Genomic DNA, 24,064 nt, shown 5'->3' with positions numbered 1-24,064 from the left:
TAAAATGTTTTTAACCCAAACTGGTAAATTTACAGAATTGACTTACCATCATCTGGTCACAGAATTTGTCGTTGAAGGAGTTGGGGAAGAGTCGTGTGACAGACGTCAGTCTGTTGACCACATTGAGGGTCAGACTGCGATAGTCTCCGAGCATCATCAGCAGGGGACGCATATGCGTATGGATCTGATCCACCTCGATAGTAGCCCCCTCTAAGAACTGAGAAATGCATAGGAACATGAATACACACTCAGACTTTAACACATATATATGGCCATTAAACAGCTATTGGGTGCTTAATAGAGACAGCTGTTTTTACATGCCCTACAGGGGAGACTACATGATAATAGCATCTTAAAACCCCGTTTTTCACTACTGTCCTATCAACTCACAGAAGCAGAAAAACTCTAGACCAGCGCAAAAGAAAGGCCACGCCAGCCTTTCGCAATGAGACGATGTATCACGGCCAAATTCATTTTCCTCTTAGCCTGTTTCACTCCATCCTGTATTGATCTTTTTAGGCAGGACTCATTAGAGGCAGCAGGACAGAGGAAGAGAGTGCGGAAGAGACAGAGAGATTGGAGAAAGGAAATGAGGCTGGTGGAGGGAGAGGACTGACCTTTCTCATGCAGGCCTCTCCGGCCTCCTGGAGCTCACTGTTAGTGGAGTTGAGGGCCTTGAAGAGGGCAGCTATGATCTTCTCTCGGGACTGGGGAAGGTAGTTACAGGCCGCCAGAGCGTCTGGACAAACACACGAGGAAGGGTTAAACAGCAAAATCCTAAAGACTGACAAGATTACAGGCCCTAAAATCCAGCACACCTTTATTATTTTCTTTCAGTTACGTGGCACACATCAAACATTTGAATACTACAAATGAAACAAATTAATACTATTATTCAACAAGGATGCATTAAATTCATCAAAAGTGACAGTAAAGACATTTATAATGTTCCAACAAAAATCTATTTCAAACAAATGCTGTTCTATTGAACTTTCTATTCATCAAAGAATCCTAAACAAAACGTCCCACAGTTTCTACAAAAAAAAGTTAAGCAGCACAACTGTTTTGAGCATTAAAAATAAGAAATGTTTCTTTTTTGAGCATCAATTTGGCATATTAGAATGATTTCTGAAGGATCACGTGGCACTAAAGACTGGAGTAATGGCTGCTGAAAATTCAGTTTAGCCATAAGAGGAATAAATTACATTTAAAAATATCTTAAAATATTGATTTTAATATTGTAATAATATTTCTGTTTTTACTGTATATTTGATCAAATAAATGCAGCTTTGCTGGGTATAAGAGACTCCTTTCAAAAACATAAAAAAATATCTTACTGACCCCAAACTTTGAATGGTACTGCAAGTACACAAAGTATCAATAAAACAAGGTAAATCTAATTAAACATGGACTACTTTACTTTAGCAACATGCTAACAACAAACTTTTCCAATCAGCTGAGAGCGAAGCCTCCCATGCGCTTTGTGCGAGGAGTTTTATTTGTATGACATACAGAGCTGCCGCCTCTGTTCAAATCAATGTAAGGTACCAGGTTCTAAGGTTCCACTTCAGTTACGATTCTGCCATAAAAGGCAGCAGTCTGTGTAGGCATAAAACAGCAAGGCAGCCTACCATGTTTTGGAACAGAGCTTATAAAGTTCCTTGTATATACGAATTAAAAAGTAGCACGTACTAAGAGCGGCAATGCGTAGCGGTACCAGTGAAGAAAGGCTTTTATAACATGGCAGCTTCATCAGGGCAGCATCTTCGGCTTCACACAGGTTCAGCAACTGTGTCAAATCAGAAAGGAAGTTCACAGAGCATAAACACATTGATGTATTCATATTTCCCACTTTAGTGCAGAGAGTTTCAGACCGACCTCTGTGTAGAAGACTTTGTGCTCCACCACATTGAGGTCCATGGTGAAGAGGCGGGGCTGTAGGGTGGTGCAGAAGGTGTTGCCCTCCATCAGGCCAATCTGAGCGTTAGCAGGCTGATGCCGCAGCAAGTGTTTCTTTGGAGGAACCATATCCTGCAGCACCTGGAGGAAATAAGGAGAGTTTTAAACTTTCCCTAAATAGAGGAAGGAAGTTGACCTAATGTTCCTTCCTTGCAGGAGTTAACAATAAGAATTGTGAGATAGCCCTGGCCCTGTGTTAAAAGAGTTGATGGAACAGTCACTTGGACAGTCTAGAGTTATCTAAACTTATTAGAATAAACATGTGTTGTCTTGTAAAATAAAAACATTTGCTTTTCTGTGAAATATTGAAAATTGTGGCCATGAATTATACCTCATTAATATAACTATTTAGCAGTCTAACAGATCTAAAAATTGCTTCGCGAATTAGAGTTAAATTCTAGTAGTATATTTCACATCTATTGTTACAAAACCTAATAATTTATACTGTTATATGTCAACCCTTTTTGAGAAAATGTTAATAGTTATTTAATTTGAATAATTGTAATTTCTATTTTAGAGAAAACTTCATGAATAAATTATTTTTTTCTAACACATAAAAATGTTTTTAATAATATAATGTACCCTTTTTAATGTTGGGGCCAGTGAAAATGTTGGCAAGGCAAGTCAAAATCTGACTGAGCAGGCAAAGCAACTTCTGTCATAATCGTATTGAGTGTCATACTCACTTCTTTATGAGGCTCCATGATGATGGTGACGCTCTTTCCTGTGACTTGAGCCAGCACCTGCAGGGAGTGCATGGCCTGCTTGCGGACAGTGGAATTAGGGGAGGTCACTTCTCGTACCAGGTCATGGGTCACCAGGTGGAAGGATTTGTCCTGGGCAGACAGAAGCTCCTCAGTCTTCTCCTCATCCTTTAGAGGAGTGGCACAGCGTATCAACAGCTGCTCCAGCGTGGTCTTTGCCATGGCAACTGCACCATTAGACACCTGAGAGAGACATTATGGGATACAGAAGTTCATGCAGGTAACCCAAAGATAAATGATTTCCAATGACATTAGAAAGTGTTTGTACCTCTCCTGTGAGGTCCATCATGACAAAAAGCAGAGCTTTGAGGAAAGTGAGCTGGTTCTGCAACACCCAGATCAGAGGAAGCCTCTCCATCAGGAACTTAATGGACACCACTCCACCTAGCTTAGCATACCAGGCCTGCTCATAGCAGCATGCGCACAGTCGCTCCACTATGTAGGAGAACAGTGGAAGCTGGCACGCCTGAAAAAAAAAAACAGATTGAGTTTCAACAGAAAAGCCTTCAAGTGGAAAATATTTTCTATAAAGGGTTTGTGGGAGACCTCACCCTTTCTTTGGAGCCCAGAATAATGCTGGCAACATCAAAGATGACAGCAAGTGCCACTTCCCCAATCTTGCACAGCTCTTTCTCCTCATATGCCATGCAGATGGCGATGGCGTCGATCAGCACGAGAGGGTCCATGCCTTTGGAGCCGTTCTCTTCACTGTGGAACATGGCTGTGCTGGGCTGGCTTCCTGACTGGTAGCATGGTAGCAAGAAAGGGCCTAGGGCAGAAAATGTTATGTTATGTAATGACCTGAGTGCACTTCTGATGTTTCGGCCACACAGACAGAAAATCAAATCTTATATTTTTGCTGCTTAGCAAAAAGTCATAAAACTATATGTGGCATGAAGCAGAGCGGGGGCCAAAAGCCGTGAGAGCGGAGCGAGGCCGGTGGAGTGAATGTTAATGAGCGCCACCTGTGCCACACACTGGTGTCAAATCCCATGGAGGAGCTCCAGAAGGATACAAGAAGGAGTGATGACAGTGGAAGGTGAGAGAAAAAGGCCTGGGACTTAATGTTGCTTTATTTATTATGTTTATATGCGGCAGTCATGTGAGGGGCTGCTTCTGACTTTCCTTTTGTTGTTTATGTTTATTTTGTTATTAAAGTTACGTTGAACGCTCACCGGTTCCTGCCTCCTCCTACCCTGAACATAAACATTGTTACACTGTATTAAAATAGGACTTACTAAAAGCCAAGAAATTCTCTCCAATGTTTCTGCGGCCAATAGAAACAGTTACTGTTTAAGGGTGTTGGGACACTTGGGTATATTCTGATACACTTCAGTGGCCAAGATAATAAAATAATAATCAATTTGATTTATTTTATAGTACAAAAAGTAATCCCCATTTTAACATTCATTAAATTGAATAAATCTAAGCCATAATCACTACTTTAATTGTGCAACGGTAATCAAATTCAAATCTATAATGTAGGTCAACGAATGGACAACTATGATGAATCTTTATGTCCACTATTTTCAGTATGATAAACAATAACTCTGCCTGCTCTAAAGGCTTTGAGAATCTTTCCTTTTATCACTGATGATGTTGAAAGCTAAAGTGATAATAACTTTCGTTATCTAAACGTTCAGGTTATCAGTTCTAAGAAAGACTTTTACCTTTAAAGAATAAGAGGTTAAAGAATAACAACAACTTTAATTGAGTCAGATTATTTATATTGGAGTCAGATAAATAACTAAATTATGCGAAATTTCAACTGCCTTTTGTTCCAATTATTGGTTCAAAATAGCAGCGTAAGCTTACAGTCTTACAGTCCTGATTAAATTTTGTGGGATAAGGATCACATACTGTAACAGGTAGATATTTAAGACAAGTTTGTGGTCTAAAAGGAATACTAATTACAGTTTTAAATAATCCAGATGCCCCAGAGTCCATGTATTTCCAATCTCAAGTCATGTTAAGATTGAATTTCAATACGGATGAAATTAGCACATAGGCAAAAAGATTCCTCACCACACTGCTGAGCCACTGCCACCATGGTGTAATGGCGGATCAAGCTGGCAACGAAAGGCAGAGCGCTGGGCCTGAGATCCTTGATGACCGCAGACATGAACGCCCCCGTTAGGGCCTGCTCGAACGTCCTGCGCGCTGGGGTATCCTGGGCTTTGTACCGGTGGGAGATGATCACGTTAGGGATCCACTTCTCTGTGAAGCTGTTGAAAACCAGCAAAGGGATTTAGCTCATAATTCGCATTGCATCCATGAACTCGCTCCATTACAAGAGCCTGAGGTTGAATAACCCAATCAGGCAATTTGATTTGATTACAGAGTATAAAAGGCTTTTTGTGTTTAGACAGCTGAGCCCCATGGGAGTCTGGCTTTGTGTCTGGCTGACATTTTGTCTCATGTTTGGTTATTTACCCCAGCTGATAGCAGCACAGTGATGGAGTGAGTGTTTTATCCTTCCTCAAGCTTGCATTCTATAATGCCAAAGCCGGTAGCAGTGGTGATGGATCGCTCCATTTCATTATCGCTATTTAAAAGGCTTGGCTTAGGGAAAGGACTGAGCCGAAGAGAGCGGTCAGATCAATTCAAATTCATAACGCTGCCACTTGAATGGGACTCAATTATCCGGCCTGGCATTTGAGATATTAAGAGGGCATTCCGCCTCCTGAAAAAGGCCCTTTTCATGATGACCAGCACAGTGTGCCACACTGAAAGAGGGAGAGAAGATGTCATGAATCAAGACATCTGACAGCAGCTCTCTTCCCATTTAACTGACACTCGGTTACTTCAGAAAGGGGCCCGTATGACTGGCTTTTGGGGTAAACAGATAAAGTACAGTCAATTAGCCTCAGCGTGGAGATCAATGACAATGTTATGTGACCCTCTTGCCCAGCCAGTAGAAACGGCTCTGAGTAATTAGCCCTTTGAACACTGTAGACAGTGGCGGCCAGGCTGGATGAGGCCCAGAGGAGTTGCAAACATAGCAAAAACAGCGAAAAATGCAGAGGCACGTTTCAGCCTCATAGTGCACAAGAATAGGGCTACAATTAATAGTTATTTTGATAATGATATTCTGATTAATTTGGTTTTTTAAAAAGCCTAATTTAACTTTCAATTTTTTTATTTTAAGAATTAAAAAAAGTCCCCCCCTGTGGTGAAAATCAAGCTCTTAATGTTGTTTATAAGGCATAGTGGTGTTTTGCATAATTCAAAACAATTGCTGAGTATTTTTATTTTCCTTAAAACTGCAATGAACCAAAGACGTTTCTGAAAGACGTCACAAACCAATGTGTAACCAATCACGTCAATGTGTGATCGTCAACGAGTGGATCTCTGAGCTGGTGCGAGTGAATGGAGGCGGTGTTAATTTGCATATTCATAGAACTGCGTATACTAAATGAGGCAAGGGTGTAGAGTTACATTCAAGATATTTTAAGGCATGAAGACCCTTTTCAAGGAAAAAACATTTAAATATGTATTTTGGTGTTCAAAGATGAGTTAAGGGATATAATTATTGACTACAGGTAGACTTTAACACATATACATATATATATATATATATATACATATTATATTCACATATTATATACACATATATACATATATATAAATATACATACATATATATATATATATATACATATATATATATATATATATAAAAATACAATTAACTATTTAAGCTATGCTATATTTGCCACAAAAAAAAGTCACTACATTAACATGATACCATTTAGTCTGTTTTTTGGTTTGTTTTGTTTTAAGTTTAACGGAGACTCTCTTGCTCTCAGAATGAGCCATTATTCAAAATGGTAATAAACACAAGGCGTTCTAACATTTACTGATAAAGATATAACAGTAACCAATCCGAGATTTTTAATAGAAAATAATGATTTCATATTGAGCTAGTCACAAGGGTGCCATCGAATGATAAATTGAGTGGTTGTCTTACTTGGGATGGGCAAGGAGCTGGTAAAGGGCATGTTTGTTGTCCTCCAGGCTGGTCATGGCCACCAGGAAGCATTTGATCACCTCCCAGGCCTGTCGTCTGTAATACGGCTCCGTATTGGCACTCTTTAGGCAATCCAGTGCAGTCTCTATAGCCTAAATACATCAGGAGAACAGCATTAAGCCTTAGTGGACCAAACGTACGCATCAAAAAATTGCATTAAACAGCTTAATACATCCCATTATAAACACAAAAATTTAGTTAAAGTGATAAAAATCTCATCACAAAATTACATATGATTGCACACTTGACATTTTTATTCAAGTTTCATTGCACATATAAGACACTAATCTTCCTCGCCTGAGTGAAATTTTCTATGATGACACTTAAAGACCCATCAAACATTAAAACATTCTGCAGTGATTAGATGCCTCTTAAACCCTTAAATTATAAAGAGACAAGCTAAAGTGGTAAGACATGTCGAGGGAGAAGATGAGCTAATTAATAAGATTCAAAAATAGAGAAGGCAGCTTGCCACAGAAAGGGTTGTCTGAACGAATTATCGCTCAAGACAGTGTGACCACTGACTAGGGCTGTCAAAATTGCTCAAAAATGACGTTCGAATATTCCCTCTAAAAAACACACGAATATTCGAACTATTCGAACATCTGGTTGTGCATTTTTTCAATGACGCGCATTACGTCAATAACAGGACAAATTAATACAAAGAGACATACATAACTTGTATAGGTAGTTAATTTAAGTTTAAACATATTTGACAATGTATTACCAACACAAAACCAAGTAAATAAACTAATGGCCAAGACCGCAGACCTCAGTCTCGCTCACTCGCAGGCACTCTCTCTCTCTCTCTCTCTCTCGCGCGCCCTCGTGCTCACGCTCTCTCTGCTCATAATAACGGTTTAAATGAACAACAATAAGCACATGTTGAGTGCTGATCAAGAGTTTTGTGCAAGCAATTTAAGGTCGCGACTCTTGCCCCAAATATAGCAGGCTTCATTCAGTGATTGAAACAAATGTATTAACATTAATTGAAGTTTTACAGTATAGAACCGACATTGAACGCTCCGAGCGAGCTGTGGTAAACATGGAACTTTTCTGTTTAACTTTAAATAAAATGAGGCACACAATTCCGAGAAATGTGACAACAAAGAACTTTTACCCTGAGGTTCATAAAAAATAAAGTGCTATTAAAAAAGAAAAAGGCTACTTACATTATTGGTGCTTGTATTAAAAAAAGGAAAAACTGACTGCAATTTATTCCATTGTCTTTTAGTGCACTGTCAACTTTCAGCAGTGACGCTGTGCTAGACAGTGCGACTCGTGTGACCTGTCCCTCAAGTCTTGTTTATACTCGACGCGTCCGCACGAGCGCGAATCGCCCCCTATCGTTTCAAAGAATAGTACAACGGCGAGCGCGTCGAGTATAAACGCCTCGTCCGTTTGGGGAGGTGCGCGCGCAGTCTGCGGAGAGGCGAAAGTATAAACAAGGCTTCAGGCAGCGCGCGCGCCCACTCGCAAAGCAGACAGCCGCGCCTCTGCTTCCGCGGGCGTGTTTTTCCATATTCGAAATTCACATTCGAATATTAATTTTCACGTTCGAATTTCTATTTTTTAAAACTATTCGAATATATATTCGAATTTAGAATATTCGTTGACAGCCCTACCACTGACAGCCATGCAAGTCATTTCAAGACAGAATCCCCAAAACCAGCTCTTAATACTGATGTGCTCTGGGAAAAGGTAAAATAAATGGCACAAGAGTTGAGGAAAAGAGGGCCACACTTCTCAGTACAGCACTGTTTTACAATTCCTGAGGGTCCTGAGCTGTTCTGGCTTGTTGAGACATTATTATAAATGTCACATAACCTTGTACACATGTTTTATTCCCAGAAGGTCCCTCTACACAAACCATGTCATTTTTCAAAATCTCATGGCCTCTACAGTGGAGGCCTGGCCCCTAAAAATGTGTGCGTGTTATATATAAAAGCATTAGTTTTTCTTTAAAACTCTGGGAGTTCTTCCCCCCCCCACATTAAATCATTGCTCCTCTTCAGTGGCATCAAGAAAATGAGCCTAGGAACCCCTTGTAATGAACTCTGACACCATGTCGAATGTTTACATTTAGTTTAATACCATGATGCTTGGAAATCAGATAAATATGGGCAGGATTACTCAAGCAGTCATGCAGAGAGACCATCAGCGCTGATGGGAGACAATCTGTCTCTGGCTAAGAGAAGATACGTAGAGAACTTCCTTGAACTACGCAGCATTAGCTCTCATTTACAAACGTCTGGGTTCCTTGATAGGAGGAACGAAGTACGGCTTCATATTAAATGGGAAGATGGCTCAGCTTGGCTGGCGTCCAAATCAAACTGCGCTTGTGAACTGATTCCCACACATATTGAAACAAGCGCGGATGCTTCGAGAGTGAAGGCCGGTCCTATGGGGGACAGAATGAGTTGTTGTCTGTCTCGATCCAAACACGTCGCTGGGCTGAAGGCGGCTGCAAACAGCAGCTGCCGCCTGCGGCAACCACAGGACGCATGCAAATGAAATTATCAGCAACGGCACAACAGCGGTAGCATCCATCTTTGTGGAGTGAACACAATTACAGAAATGACAGTTTGCGTTTTCCCAAGCAGCGACGAGCAGCAGGAAAGGCCATTTAGCTGGAGTAAATAATCCCGTCTGCACAGCAGGGAGAGATTGATTAGAGGGGGGTGGGCAGGAGGGAAGAGATGAGCACAGCTTACAGCCTGATGATCTATTTAATTACCTGGGGAAGACGATGTCTTTCTGCACACACTACACTTTGACAAGGATTCATTACATGACGAGAATCCCTCTTCCAACCCCTGAACCACCCCCATCCCTCTCACACACATATTGAGGGCAAACTGACACATAAAAGGAAGTGAATTTGTTACGGTTTTAGTGAGAACCAAGCCAGAAACCAAAATTGGTGCTTAGGTATGCCACGGTGGTTCGTTGTTTTCAAAAACATGACATAGCCTCTTACGGTTCTGTGAGAGTTCTTAATAACAACCAACACAAGTGGATTAATCTCAAATCAACCTCAAATTCAAATCTCTTCAGCATTGAAAAGGCTATTTAATATGAATATATTTATACATTTCTGATTAAAGGAATAATTCAACCTTAAATGAAAATATCACTTCAAGGCCATAGGACATAATGTTGAAGAATGTTCTGGCCATTCTTTTCCATTAAAATGAAAACAATTTGAATCCCCTGCTGACAAGCTCCAAAATAAAATAAAAATAGATGAAGTGTGTGAAAAGATGAGTATATGACAAGGTACTAGGGCTGCACTATACTGGGGGAAAACTGACATGATAACATTTGAGCAGAAAAACTATATATAAAGAGAGAGAGAGGAGAGAGGAGAGAGGAGAGAGGAGAGAGGAGAGAAAGAGTGTGTGTGTTTTTGTGATTATTAATAAATAAAAGTAAAGCAAATGCTAAAATAATGTGATAAAGTTTCCTTTTTTATTGGATCCGGCACCTCCTATGTCACTATGGAAAATTAATCGCCGAACGGTGTTCAAATATAACGGTCTGTCTCACGGTTATATAATAACCGTCACACCCCTACTACGTACATGACGCAGTGACATTGCAATGAGATGCCTGTATGAAAATGATAAAAGCATCACCTTCTCCATAGGCAGTTGAATGGAGGCTTTGCAGTCGGTGAACTCTGCCTTGATGCTGGGGCCTTGAACCTCAGTCACCACATACTGCAGCTTCTGTGACTCCTTCAGCATTTTCCGGTTACTTCCTCCAAACTTTCCCAGCACCCGGTAAGCAACATGGGAGATGGTCTCTGCAGGGTTACGGAGCGTTCGCCACAATGCCTGTTCATAAAGGCATTAAGAAAACATTTGAATCATCCCTCAGGTGTCGGTCAGGTCAAAGGTGACGGCTCAAAGGCTTTACCTGCATAAGTTCGGCTCGGACTGGCTGGATGTGGTCATAGAGGAAGTCAGGCTGCAGGTTGTCCACGCAGAGCTCCAGTGTGCGCAGGCCCTGGCTGACCAGAGTCTGGGAACCGTTGAGGGCAGACACCAGTGGGTCCATGAGCATGGGCAGGTAGGGTAGAAGAGAGCTCAGCCGCACTGGGACAGTGAGGCACAGTTCAACAAACAGATCCTTCATGTGCTGCTTATGGAGGCCACTCTGCAACATGTTCAAACCTAAAAAGAAGCCACAACGAATCAATACACAAGGCAGTAACATAGTTGTTTTTAATGTTTTATTGAATGTCATGGTAAAAAACACATCTCAGTGGTTCTAAACTGGTTTTGGTGAGTTTGATGATACTCATTTACTTATAAGGTTAGCTGTATTTTGTTTTTGCATTAAGCAGCTTTTTTTTTACCTACTGTCTGTGACCTTTTCAGAAAGGTTGTAAGCCAACAGTTGAGGACTGAAAAACCCTACGGTTAGTGATCTCACTCACCTTGCAGCAAATTAGGCAGCAAAGGCAGAAACTCCTGGTACAAGAGGTCATGGCTGCCCCCTCCTATTGAGCGGAACAGGGCTCTCAGCAACAGGAAGTAGTTATAGGGCTCCTTGGCAGATTGAGCCAACTCCATGGAACTGTTCACTATTTTATGAAGGTGAGGCTGTGAAAGAAATAGATTCAATACATCCTAAGTAAACAAAACTTCTATATGTCATTGTCATTGTATATAAGAGTGAATAAATATGCTTTTCTGATAAATTTGTCAGGCTGATTGATTGGCATATATTTGATGATTTGGTGATAATTATATCTATTACTATATATGCATTTGACACCCACTTACATTATGCTACATCATGCTCATAAGGCATCATTTATTTGATCAAAAATATAATAAAATTATATTGTGAATTATCAATAGAACTTAAAGTAACTTGATTCTAAATCTAATTTTTTTTTTTTTTTTCTGTGATGGCAAAGCTATAATTTTTGCAGCCATTACTCCAGTTTTATATGATCCTTCAGAAATCATTTCATTATTTTCATTTAGTTCTCAAAAACATTTCTTATTATAGCATTTATTTTAAATGAAAATATTTTACATTTAATGCATCCTTTAAAAAAAATCGTACTAACCCCAAACTTTTGAACAGCTATACTTGTAAGGGCCAAATTTCCTAATACAGTAAAACAAACGTGTGTGTGAAAGAAATGTGAAAAGCAAACTGCAACCAACTTAAAAAATAGACCATTTCAAAACAGTGACACTGAAAATAAGATGATAATTTCAGCGGACAACAGGATTGATGGGAAGTGAGATACAGAAGCTTCTTCCTTTCCACTATTTCACAGTGACCTTCACTTTGGTCTTTCCTGTCAATCTGAGGCACAAGTGTCATTTCTCATCAGAGGAGCTGACAGAATGCATTAAAATTAATGCAGCGCGGTTACTGGCGCTGAGGCGTTAGACAGCACAGTGTCATCAGAGCTTTGAGGGTGTGAGCGATCCCTCTATCCAATCGCTCTGAAAAAATTGTGAATTACCTACTCTATAATCTAAATAAGCACCGTAGCCAACTAAAAGACAAAAGAGGCAACAATTTACTTTAAAAACCTTCATGTGCATAAGACACAACGCTCACCTTGAGCATTTGCTCATTTTCAGCAGCGAAGAGAGACACTGAGCCGAAGACCAGTTTGAAGAGTTTGAGATAGAGGTTTGATAACTCCACATTAGAGCCCATCTCAGGAAGACGCTCCAACAGATACTCCACGAGGATGGTGGCAAACAGTGCAGAGGTGGTTAGGTTGGCCAGGAAGGAATTTGCCACAATCTGTTGAAGGATTGGACAGCCATGTCATATCAATGGTCAATAACTTTTGCAGAAAGAAAAAGCCAATTCAATTCTGCAGTGAACGAAAAAGCACCAGTACCTGTAGGGCATAGTTCTTGGATATGCGTTCCACCATGTATGGAACGGTGGTCTGGAAGATCTCTTTGAAAGTGAGAGGATTCATCATGGTGAAAACTCCGGCAAAGTGCTCCAAAACCTCCTTCTCTTCCTTCATCCGCACCGTCTGACAGTTAGCCACACGGATGTACGTCTGTCCATTGCCGGCAATCTGTACCTAGCCAAAAGGGGGTTGGCTCTGTGATAAGCTGTAAACTTCAGCTCTCAAGATCATGTGAATTTGAGGAAAGCGACTGTATTACACTCTGAGATGCGGCAACATAACTGAACACACCTCTATTGTTATATCATAAAGTTTAGGAGACTGTTTGAGGATTTTGCTGTGGTAATCTGCACTAATCAGTGGACGGTCGTACCTGGTAGATGTCCAAGGCCTGCATGGCATATTTGACCAGCTTGATGTAGATCTGTGTCTCTTTGGGCTGGAGTTGCTTATTGGGAATGAACTGAGCCTCTGAAATACAACAATACCAACATTTAATACCAAAATTAATTATTTAAATGGAAATACTGAGCAGAACTAACCCTTCAATGACTTTGAGATGCCCCACAAAGACATTAAAAAGATCAATATAGTCCAGACAAAAAGAAAATGTTAAACAGAGCTAATATTTAATGACTTGGGACAATCTAAAGCCAAGAATGTCCATCCATCTCACCTCCAGGAGCTTTACAAGAAGTGATGCCCCATGTGATTGTTTTCACTCCACATACAAGGGTCTTCACCAGACTGCGACAGTCGGACACCTGGAAGGTCTGTTTGTCCTCCTTCTCGCCGGGTCTATCAAAAGATGTGGATGGAGGTGGTGCAGGGGTGACGGGTGTTGGGGGCGCAGATGGAGGTAAGGCGGGCGTAGCTACAGTAGGAGTTGCTGGGACTCCTTGTAATGCGGCAGAGTCTACCACACCCATCTCTGATTGGGGCTTACACTTCTTAAAGATGGATACCAGTTGGTACCGTGCAATGGTGTGGAACTTCAACACAAAAACCTGAGGATATAGAAATTGTGCAATGTCAGATCAATGATTTTGTGCTTTACAAATGCATTTGCATATGGCCAGACAGTGGCATTTTGTAGCCCATTGTAATCACGATCACAGCATGGTTTAGGCTAATGTGGTCTCTCTCACCTCCAGCATTCTCATGAGAATGTCTCTGCCATTGCCATTCTCCTGTTCGCTCTTGGATCGGATGCAGTCTACGAGGTTTAGCAACAGCTTACAGGACATGGTCTGGATACTGCTGGGAAGGGACTCGTCATCAATGTTCTTAGCAAACAGTTGCACCGCCAGGGAGAGGTCCGTCAACGGGAGGTTCTGTCTTACATGGTGTACTAGGTCTGCTAGTGTGCTGTATGCCAAGGGCCTGAAACATCAACAGACTCGCTATTAGACAACAACATTCATGCTTTCTAGAGGATTTCTGTTCTGTTTATACCAATTTCACGATTCTCAATTTTGATAGCAATTTTAATACCATGTTGATGTTCATTGATGGCCTCAACTTTGTCTGTTTACAAAAGACATGACAGTGTTTACAGACCTTGCTAAAACAGCCATGTTTAACTGCTTTTGATTATTCAAAAACATACACTACCATTCAAAAGCTCAAAGCTGCATTTATTTGATCAAAAATACAATTATATTGTGAAATATTATTACAATTCAAAAGAACTGTTTTCTATTTTAGTATATTTTAAAATGTAATTGATTCTTGTGATGGCAAAGCTGAAGCCATTACTCCAGTTTTCAGTGTCACCTTCACAAATCATTCCAATATGCTGATTTGGCTCGAGAAACATTTCTCATTATCATCATAATTAAAACAGTTTAATATGAAGCTGCTTAATATTTTTGTGGAAACCATGATCATTTTTTTTTCTTTTGATGAAAAGAAAGGTCAAAAGAACAGCATTTATTTGAAATATGAATCTTTTGTAACATTATAAAAGTCTTTACTGTCAGTTTGATCAATTTAATGAGCCCTTGAATAAAAGTATTAGTTCTTAAAAAAACTTGTACTAACCCCAAACCTTTGAACGGTAGCGTAATTTTAAAGTACTATTGACTCATTACAGACATCCCTACTCTTGTGGTGTAGAACCTCCAGCCTAAAATTTATCAAAATCAACCCTCAAAGAGCAAATAGCTCTCGAACCCCGGCTCATAATAATATCTTTGATCGATACTTGGGAGATTTCAGGCAAAGTTTAGAATAAACGACACTAATGGCTTTGACAGATTGTGAGTCCTGCCAAATTTGCCTGCTGAAGGCTGATGGAAGCCGTGGATGAGAGAGAGGTGGTGTTGGCAGGCATACGACATCTGGGGCAGGGAGACAGAGAGTAGGCAATGCCAGGACAGCCTGGCACATGAAGATGGGCACCTGTATCTCCTCTGCCCAGTGGGGCTTCTCAGCTCAGTCAAGCACCATTAAATATCAATTCTGATCCGTTGCACTTGATGAAATCTAACTTAATTTTTTCCCCCAAGAAACTTGGGAGGAAAGGGATTATGGCCTCAAGCCACACTGAAGAAATTACAATAAAAAGAACCCTTACAGCTCATTCCAAAACGTTCCAAAATCAGCTACCTTGTGGCCACCTTCTAAGAGAGCAACACAACCGAAATAAAACCTCATAAGTGATGCAATTCTCCAAGTAGGCAATCATAAAGTATGAACATGTGTCATCTAAATAGTGTTTTTCAGAACTTACAACTAATCACTGGAGTTTGGTGTCGGCATGTTTTTAAGCTAGCAATGTGGTACTCTTGTAAGTAAAATGCATAGCATTTACAAATATTGGCCTTTTTTTTTTTATTAAACAATCTTTTTTATGAGATATCTTTGCCATCATCTAAAACTTAAAGTTAATCTTTAAAAACACAAATAATTTAATAATAGTTCAAAATGATTTCACTTTTCACACTGTACATTATAATGTTGTGATGCCTAAAATCACTTTAAAATTTAAGTTTTTAATGTTTAATTTTTTTATTTATTCATTAAAGAGTTTAATATCAATTTATCAATTATCATCCATCACATGAAAAAAATGATCAGCTTATTTGTATCAGCCAATAATTTTCTCTAATATTTTTATTAATACAGTTTCAGTAATAAATTAATTGAATGCTTCTGTTGAAATATATATGTCTTAAAATATATGTCTATTAACAAACTTTTCAAAATGTATGGACCCCATAATAAGATTATAATATTTTGAGGTATGGTGTGTACATACACATATATACACATAGAGAGAGTTTTCTCTTAACATTAACAAAGATGAATAAATCCTGTAACAAATGTATTGCTTATAGTTATTTCATGTTAGTTAATACATTAACCAATGTTAAAAAATGAGACCTTATTGTGTTACCAATATTCCTTTGCCGACACTCTTGATTAATTTTTTCACCTTGCTTGTCGCAATGCATTCTGAGATTGTCTTCTCTGCAGAGCACAGCATTTGGCTTTAGAAAAGAGCTTTTGCATCATGAGGGCATCTACAATTCCTTGAAACTGCCTACGCAGGCACCTAACTATGCTTTGGAAGTTAAATGTGTGCCCTGCATATTGCACAGATTGCTTATATTGGACAATACCATATAAATTTGGAGGTGGTTAATCTGCGTTCTTACCTTAGCGTCTCTCTCGCTGTGTATCCTGAGCCAATGAGTATCGACTCATCGAAAAGCTTGTCCATGCATGGAATGAATTCTGCAACACAAACAGCTTTTATCAGATGCCATTGCAGGCTCTAAAGCCCAACCAAAACGGCTCAAGGGCCCATGAACCCTGAGATACATCAATGTCGGGTCTCAACAGTGAGAGTTTCTTATCGATTCATTTAACCTTCTCTACAGGATTAATGATTTAGAAGAGTGTATCAGATTCCTCTCACAAACGCTATTGATTGAGGGGTGAAGCTCAAAAAGAAAGCAGCCGTAACATATCAAAGCGGTACCCCATGAAGCTCAGTGGCGTAATTAACACCAGATGCGAGCTCTCCTACAATAGCGAACGCTTTGCATATCTTATTTGGGAATATCTGCCAACAACCTGCGAAGTGTTTAGCGGTGGATGACTCACGGCTGCGTAGATCTGTGGTGAGGATGTGCTTGGCAGCGATCAGCAGCTCTTTCCGCAGGTGAGCCGTCTCAGGCGGGCAGTTAGTCAGCAGCTGTAACATCCCCTTCACCATCTGCTGGGAATACTTCCCAACCAAGTCCTGATACACACACATTTCCACATTAGTCACTGTTTGAGTATTACAACAAGTTTAGAAAAGTTTAATTAACAGGTGGTCAAGCTATGTTTTCCAGAGCCACGCTACCTGGTAGATCCGGATAATGTAAGCAAGGAACGACAAGGTCTTGATCTGAGCGGCGATAAAATCCGCATAAAGCTCCTTGTTGAACAGCTTGTGTTGCCTGTCATGGAGAGAAACCAGAAAATGCTTTAAATGTCACTGTGTTAAATTGCATCCATTTCAGTGCATTAACGGTGATGTAACGCCACACGCTCAACGAAACGAGAGAGGTCACTGACCGAGCCTGAGGAGAGACCTGCAGCATGATGGTGTTCATGATAAGAGGCACGAACTCTGACACCACGTTGTGAATGTTCAGTTTGTACAGCTAGGAGAAACATCATACAGAAAAGCAGTTAATGTATCAAAGTACAGTGGGACACAGACAGAAAGCAGACCTCAGAATTGCAGTGCAATTTACACCATTTATAAGATTCATGCATTTACAGCAGAAGAGTCTGACTCAAATGCAAAATCAGAGATTTAGAGCTGCCTGAGGATTTTAAGACACAACGACAAACAATAAGTTCTGAACCAGGATCTGCGATGTTTGTGGGTTCTAGTATTTAGGCAGAAAATAGGACTACACCTGCTGGTCAAATGTAAAATGATAACGTGCAGAGAAGGTAAACCAAAAGTCGTGCTTCCTGACAGCTGCAGACCGCCATTTTATGAATCAAAATTGATTTTCTTTGCTATTAAAGCTCATATTGACAAAGACAAAAAAAGCACACAAAAAAATGTATCTAATCACAACCACCCTTTTGATAAGCGTGCCAGGTTTGAGTAAACAATGGATTTAGCTAGCAAGTATGTGTTTCAGATGATTGACGACACCTTTTATAAAGGAGCCAAATACCTAATTGAAGAGGGCTGGCATAAAGTCAATATTGAATGAGTGTTTTTTATGGGCTCTCACCTGATACATGAGGACTACGATGATGGGAAGCTCTGCCAACACTTTGAGTGACAGCGATCCCCGGGGGATTATGGTATGCTGGAGGACACAGAGAAGACAGATGAGGCCAGTGAGAGACTACACAAGGTGTTGCGATAAAACTTTTGAACACCTATATGGAGTTGTCTTTGTTGATAGTAAAAGTCAATTCAATTCAACTTATTTGTATAGCACTTTTCACAATACATATTGTATCAAAGCGGCTTTGCAGAAAATGTTTGTTTCAGAAGAGCTGAACTGCAACTGCATTTTAGCACCTCTTTGCACAGTTCATAAGCAGGAATTTGGTGCCCTCTAGTGTCAACATAAACAAACTATCATTCGCATTAGAATCAGTCTATGATTAGGAACTCCAGGAATGTAAACACTTTACAAATGTTGGCAGACTTGGCTAAAAATACATGTGCAATCAGGGTTCAAAACATTTTGTGACTGAATGCACATATTGTGGTGGTCACAAACGCATGTGGCAACATTGTATTTGTAGTATCTAACTCTAAAGCCGCCTTTCCACTGCACACCACAAACGACAGCCAATAGACCGGAAGTAGGGATGCACCGATTTTAATTTTTTGGCCTGTACCGATAACCTATAATTCTTTATATTTGAAAGCCGATAACCAATATATTGACCGATAAATCTAAATCCAAATTGTTGGAGAGCCTGATTACAAGAACAAAAGTCTCACCATTAAAAGCCATGTCTCAAGCACATAATTATAATGTTACCATTATAAATGTATGTAGCCTATATGACAGCCTATATGACAGAACATGTTGCACTAAACTGTATTTTCCTTTTTTGAAGTGATTCCAATCATATTTCAAGCAATTCAAAACCATCATGGCGAACAGTGAGCATCTGAAGTGTCTCAGCTGAAGGAAATAATCCATTAATTATCGGCTTAAATATATTGGCCAAATTTTCTTATCGGACCGATAACGATAGCATTAAAAATGAACATATATCGGCTGATATATTGTGCATCCCTAACCAGAAGTCATTCATTTGCTATGGAGAGTCACACAGGGACTGTGTGGGGTGCCGACCAGAATTTTCGGATCCGATTTAAGCTTTGGATGCATTACTTTTTTTTTTACTTGTGCTACTACATATGCGGCACGCTGACCAGATGTGATGTATTCCAATGTATTTCAATCAGATCGGTGTGAGAATTATTACAATTTGAACTATCAGAAACACTTGATCCATTTAACCCAGCATTAGTGATCAAGTCAAAATCTACACAGATCAGCAGTTGGACACTCAGATCTTATCAGTTTTACTTTCAGCGCCCATTGGTACTTTACATTTCTCTCTCTCTCTCACACACACACACACACACACACTCTTACATACAGTACCATTCTCTGGACTAAAGCATATCGCTCACATCATTGTGTCTCTGCTGATCATATTTGTCAAAACTATTGAGATAATGAGGATTGTGTAGAGGTCTGCTGCAGTTAGAGAGCATGTGTACTGACCGTCCGGGTCTCGCTGTCCTCACGCTCCGGTGCGGTCTTCACCAATACTGAGGTAATCATGCCCACCATTTCTGGAGAAGGCACAGTGTTTTCTGCTATAACCTGAGGATTCTCAAAATACCTTGTCTGACAGACAGAGACACAGGTTTAGAAAACAGATACTTTCACACAAACAAATACTACAAATCCGATTCTTGTTACAGCTTACCACAACTTTTGGCAGTTCTTTGTAAATTTGCTTCACAAAGTCCAAAAAATGATGAATCTGTAAGAGTGGGCAGAGAGATGTTTATTTAATAACATTTATTGAAACACAGGAAATGCAAATGCTAGTCAACATCAGAGTGCCAGAAGGCTGCATCTCACCTCTTGAGAGATCGGCGGGCGAAACTGTTTATGCAGTTCAATGATGATGCGTAAACAAATGAGCACATTCTCTTCACTTTCAATCTAAATGATGAAACACAGAGGCAAGAACCAGTCAGAGTCAATATTAAAAAAATACCCACAATATGATGCATTGTAAACAAATGTAAAATAAACTGTTTACTATAACCACTGATTCATTTCTAAGTAACTTTAGACAAAAGTGCCTGCTAAATGAATTAAGTGAAATAATCCACTTTAAAGTAATTACCCTTTAATGACTTAATAAAATCAAATATAGAGTTGTGTGGCTTTTAGTGCATTTATAAAAGCTTTGATACCATCTAAAATCCCGTTCAAAAGTTTGGGTCAGTACGTTTTTTATGTTTTTGAAAGGAGCCCCTTAGGCTCACCATTTATTTAATCAACTATACAGTAAAACATGAATATTGTAAAATATCATGATATTATAAAGAACTATATTCTATTTTCACAAAGTTGTGATGACAAAGCTGAATATTCAGCGTCATTACTCCAGTCTTTAGTGTCACATGATCCTTCAGAAATCATTTTAATATGCTGATTTGCTGCTCAAGAAGCATTTTTCATTAGTATCAATATTGAAATCAGTTGTGCTGCTTTTAATTTTGTGGAAATCAAGATATACTCTTTCAATATTCAAAAGAACAGCATTTGTTTGGAACAATAAATCTAAACAATGTAAGCCTGTATTGACACTTTATCAATTTAGTGCATCCTTGTTGAATAAACATATTAATTTCCCTTTAAAAAAAATTACGGACCCCAAACTGAACTGTATTCTATATGTTAGTGTATTCTAATTCAAAATCCACACAGATCAGCATTTGGACACTCAGATCTTATCAGTTTTACTTTCAGCGCCCAGGCTTATTGGTACTTTACAGTTCACACACAGACAGACACACACACTCACTCACACACTCACACACACACAGTACCATTCCCCGGACTAAAGCACATCGCTCTCATCATTGTGTCTCTGCTGATCATGTTTATGTAAAAACAGAACAAAAATGATGTCCCTCTTGCAGGTAGTGGCATTTACAAACTTTTGTCCAATAAAATGCTCTGTAAAATGAGAATTCTACAGCTATTTTATAGAATCTCATTATATCAGTTGAAGTGTGACATTCAGGTAAAGACTGACCTCAAGGAAGCGGAACATGACAGAGAGGATGTTTTTGGCATGGGGCCGCAGATGTTCATTAGTTGGGATTCGGTGGATGATCTCCAGGACGAGTTTCCTTAATTGCTATAATAAAATTCAAAGACACCCCAAGTTTACTTCAATGCCAGGAACGAGGCATTTATGATGACTAGAGCAAAATGATTTTTATCAAAAAGCACACCTGTGTTGGTTTCTCCTGAAGGAATTGCACTTCTCCATCCTGCAGAAATGTTAGGAAACGAGGGATGATATGCTCCAAGAAAGTAGAATACTGTGGTGAGGATGTGACATTCTGCGAAGGAAGAGACTAACATCAATTACTACGTGAAAGCAACTTTCATTTCAAGCTTTTCAGAAGCAAAATAGAAGAGTTTACCTCGAAATTCTCACTGACTTCCTGCATCATCTTCAGTTTGGTTTCATCCGCTGATGTTTAAATGAAGGAAAAACACACCAGTAAGCAGAGACAGCGCTTTCATCTAACATAGTAACAACTGAAGCAGAAGGAAATAGACTCACGCGTGTTGTTGTCAGTGAGTGCTGCCACAAACTGCAGGTATTTCTTCATGAGGGTGGTCTGATCCACCACGGTGGGGCTAGGGGTGGGGACGAAAGACATGGTGGCGGCCGGGATAGACAGGATTGCGCTGTAAAGGGGCAGACTAGTGTCTGCGCTCGTCTCAGTAGAAGTTCATGTAATCTTTAGGTGAGTAAACAAGAGGAACGGTCAGTTTTACTATACAGCCTTGCACAATCAAGAACAGTAATGATACTTTAGCACAAAATCAGTATTCTACAAATGCAGTGGTATTGAATTATTACCAAATTCACGTACCATGGTATTTACAAGATACTACAGGTCAAAAAAGCATATAGTATCTACACACAGAAAACAGTATTACCATGGTGCTTTGTAAGTAAACACCTTTTCTACAGCAAAATGGGGTTCTAGGGGGTCTATAAAAAAAGTTATTAAAATAATAATAAAATAGAATAAATAAAATTATAAAATAAATAAGTAAATAAACTTGATTAAAATAAATAAGAAACATTAAAGGCACATTATGTAAGTTTCACTGCTAGAGGTCGCTTATAACAATAACTAAGGTGTATCTTGATGATGACGCTGTGAATAAGCGTGGAATCATGGGAGTTGTCGTCTTCACCTCCACAGCTGATGGAAAGCAATCTGACGGGAATCATGTTCATGGCTGAGCTAATGTATTCAGGTTTTATTAACGTTCCTGTGGTATGAAGAAGGACATTTTACGCTGCTGTTTTTATTATCCCGCAGTCAGCCACTGACACTCCCTTCCCTTTGTTGTTTATGTTTAAGTTACGTTTAACGTCTGCTTCCCTCTTCCCTGAACTTTGTTAGTTATGTGTGATCACTTAAATTCACATTTCATTCTAATAAAACAGCAGCAAGTGCTGAATCACTACTCATACAGGTCACTTTATCTGACGTATAAAAATCGTGGGGTAATGCAGCGCTGTTTGACTTGGTCAAAACAATCATAGTAAAAATGCATTTGAGTGTGTTGAACTGAAAGTTATGTTATAACGTTACTCTACGTGTTGCACATTGCAGTGAGCTAGATCAATATTAGAATATCAAATAAATAAAAGCTGGATGACTCGACGTGTTGCTAAATGGCATGCAGTACATTTTAAAACATATTGTATGGTGGAGAAAATGCTACTTCCTATTTTCTAAAAAATAGAGGCTAGATCTTTCTGATTATGCTTTGTTATCCACTTGACAAAATAGTGTTGCCTCTGAAGCATGGTACAAACATGTTACTCACAGTAAATTAGAGATTCAAACAATAAGACTATAACAATTATCAGTTTTCTGTCGATAAACATATCCAAACAGTTGCTCTCCTGTCTAATAAAGCACATAATATATGAAAGATTTGGTGTTTCCATGGTTTCTACTGAAGGAAAGGGTAGCGCAGATATGATTTCATTGAAAGGCGACGTAATGACACGGCCTGTTACACTGATTAAAATAGCTGATTTCTCTGGATTTAAACTTTGTTTGAAACACTTGGGATAATGTTACACAAGCCAACAAAATATAACATTGTTCTAGTGGTTTTTGGATATTTTAAATCCAAAAATATTACATAGTGATTTTAAAATGAAGTAATATACATTTTATATAAATAAACACATCCAACAGTACAGTACAACAGTGAGTAGAAAAATAATAATAATTTAACTTAATAGAAAATATTTGTACATTTCTTTTACACATTTTAATGGTCATTTTTCAGAACAAAATTGGGTTTGTATATGAAAATAAAACAGCTGCCTTTTAAATTTTAAAATTGGGGTTTGAGTTTGAGCTGAATAATGATACTACATCGTCTTCTGCAGAACAGTTTTATAGTTTTATAATTTTCCAACATTGACGCTTTTTCCTGTTTATTACTGCAAGGCTGCTTTGAAGAAATCTGTTGTTTAAAGCGCTATGTAAACATACAAACAAACGTGACGTGACGATGTATTTATATCAACTGTCAAATGCAAACAATAATAATCTAAAACAAAAATAACATCTCATCCAGCATAATTACTTAGAAGTGTTTTAGTGAAGTTCACCTCTAGTTTAGGGGAAGCGATGGGCGCGCCAAACTGCAACAACACGCCTACTGCAGTCACGCTCACTGACATGACATGATGCGCTAATATTAAAAACTAAACGAACTGTCTATCACAGAGCTGCCTCGAACACAGACACTTTTACGCTTTCTGAAAATTATTTTGTTTATAATAGTATAGAATAAGCTAGCAACACAACCAGGCCATTTACAGAAGAAAGAGCCTACTGTCGCTAACTGGCTAGCCGGCTGCTAACCCAATACCAAGTCCAAGACATTTTTCACATGCAGAACTCAAGATTTTCACTTTTTACCTTAATTGGTGCAAATATCTGGTGCGAATTTCTTTCAGACAAATGCTAATGAGAGACTTCTGCACTCGTTATGTATATAAATTACAAAATTACTCCCAAAAAACAGCACCAACTTACCAGCAAGGGGA

The 24,064-nt window shown here is 39.2% G+C and overlaps 1 protein-coding gene across 4 annotated transcripts in view; it reads right to left on the bottom strand.

Annotated features, from left to right (window-relative positions):
* Positions 1-22,441, bottom strand: part of trrap (transformation/transcription domain-associated protein) — an 82,094-nt gene extending 59,653 nt beyond the window's left edge. For 2 of the 4 annotated variants that reach the window (XM_082152649.1, XM_082152651.1), the window contains exons 1-29: positions 21,533-22,441; positions 21,390-21,439; positions 21,195-21,305; positions 20,993-21,097; positions 19,804-19,887; positions 19,646-19,702; positions 19,438-19,563; positions 17,911-17,988; positions 17,231-17,319; positions 17,016-17,112; positions 16,772-16,910; positions 16,321-16,399; positions 13,807-14,041; positions 13,335-13,665; positions 13,032-13,129; positions 12,638-12,832; positions 12,346-12,537; positions 11,198-11,363; positions 10,675-10,931; positions 10,392-10,592; positions 6,694-6,845; positions 4,749-4,948; positions 3,275-3,492; positions 2,992-3,189; positions 2,646-2,906; positions 1,879-2,040; positions 1,693-1,789; positions 618-739; positions 47-217 (exon numbers count right to left, since the gene is read on the bottom strand). In XM_082152649.1, the coding sequence (XP_082008775.1) occupies positions 47-217; positions 618-739; positions 1,693-1,789; positions 1,879-2,040; positions 2,646-2,906; positions 2,992-3,189; positions 3,275-3,492; positions 4,749-4,948; positions 6,694-6,845; positions 10,392-10,592; positions 10,675-10,931; positions 11,198-11,363; positions 12,346-12,537; positions 12,638-12,832; positions 13,032-13,129; positions 13,335-13,665; positions 13,807-14,041; positions 16,321-16,399; positions 16,772-16,910; positions 17,016-17,112; positions 17,231-17,319; positions 17,911-17,988; positions 19,438-19,563; positions 19,646-19,702; positions 19,804-19,887; positions 20,993-21,097; positions 21,195-21,305; positions 21,390-21,439; positions 21,533-21,632 (4,371 nt within the window). In that variant the 5' untranslated portion in view covers positions 21,633-22,441. The remainder of the gene's footprint in view (positions 1-46; positions 218-617; positions 740-1,692; positions 1,790-1,878; positions 2,041-2,645; positions 2,907-2,991; positions 3,190-3,274; positions 3,493-4,748; positions 4,949-6,693; positions 6,846-10,391; positions 10,593-10,674; positions 10,932-11,197; positions 11,364-12,345; positions 12,538-12,637; positions 12,833-13,031; positions 13,130-13,334; positions 13,666-13,806; positions 14,042-16,320; positions 16,400-16,771; positions 16,911-17,015; positions 17,113-17,230; positions 17,320-17,910; positions 17,989-19,437; positions 19,564-19,645; positions 19,703-19,803; positions 19,888-20,992; positions 21,098-21,194; positions 21,306-21,389; positions 21,440-21,532) is intronic. The other 2 variants (XM_082152650.1, XM_082152652.1) reach the window with 1 other exon arrangement.
* Positions 22,442-24,064: the final 1,623 nt, after the last annotated feature.

Source organism: Leuciscus leuciscus, assembly GCF_965113295.1.
Source record: "Leuciscus leuciscus genome assembly, chromosome: 21".
Classification (NCBI taxonomy): domain Eukaryota; kingdom Metazoa; phylum Chordata; class Actinopteri; order Cypriniformes; family Leuciscidae; genus Leuciscus; species Leuciscus leuciscus.
The sequence above is the reverse complement of the archived record's forward strand: the minus strand, read 5'-3'. Positions and strand labels throughout refer to the sequence as shown.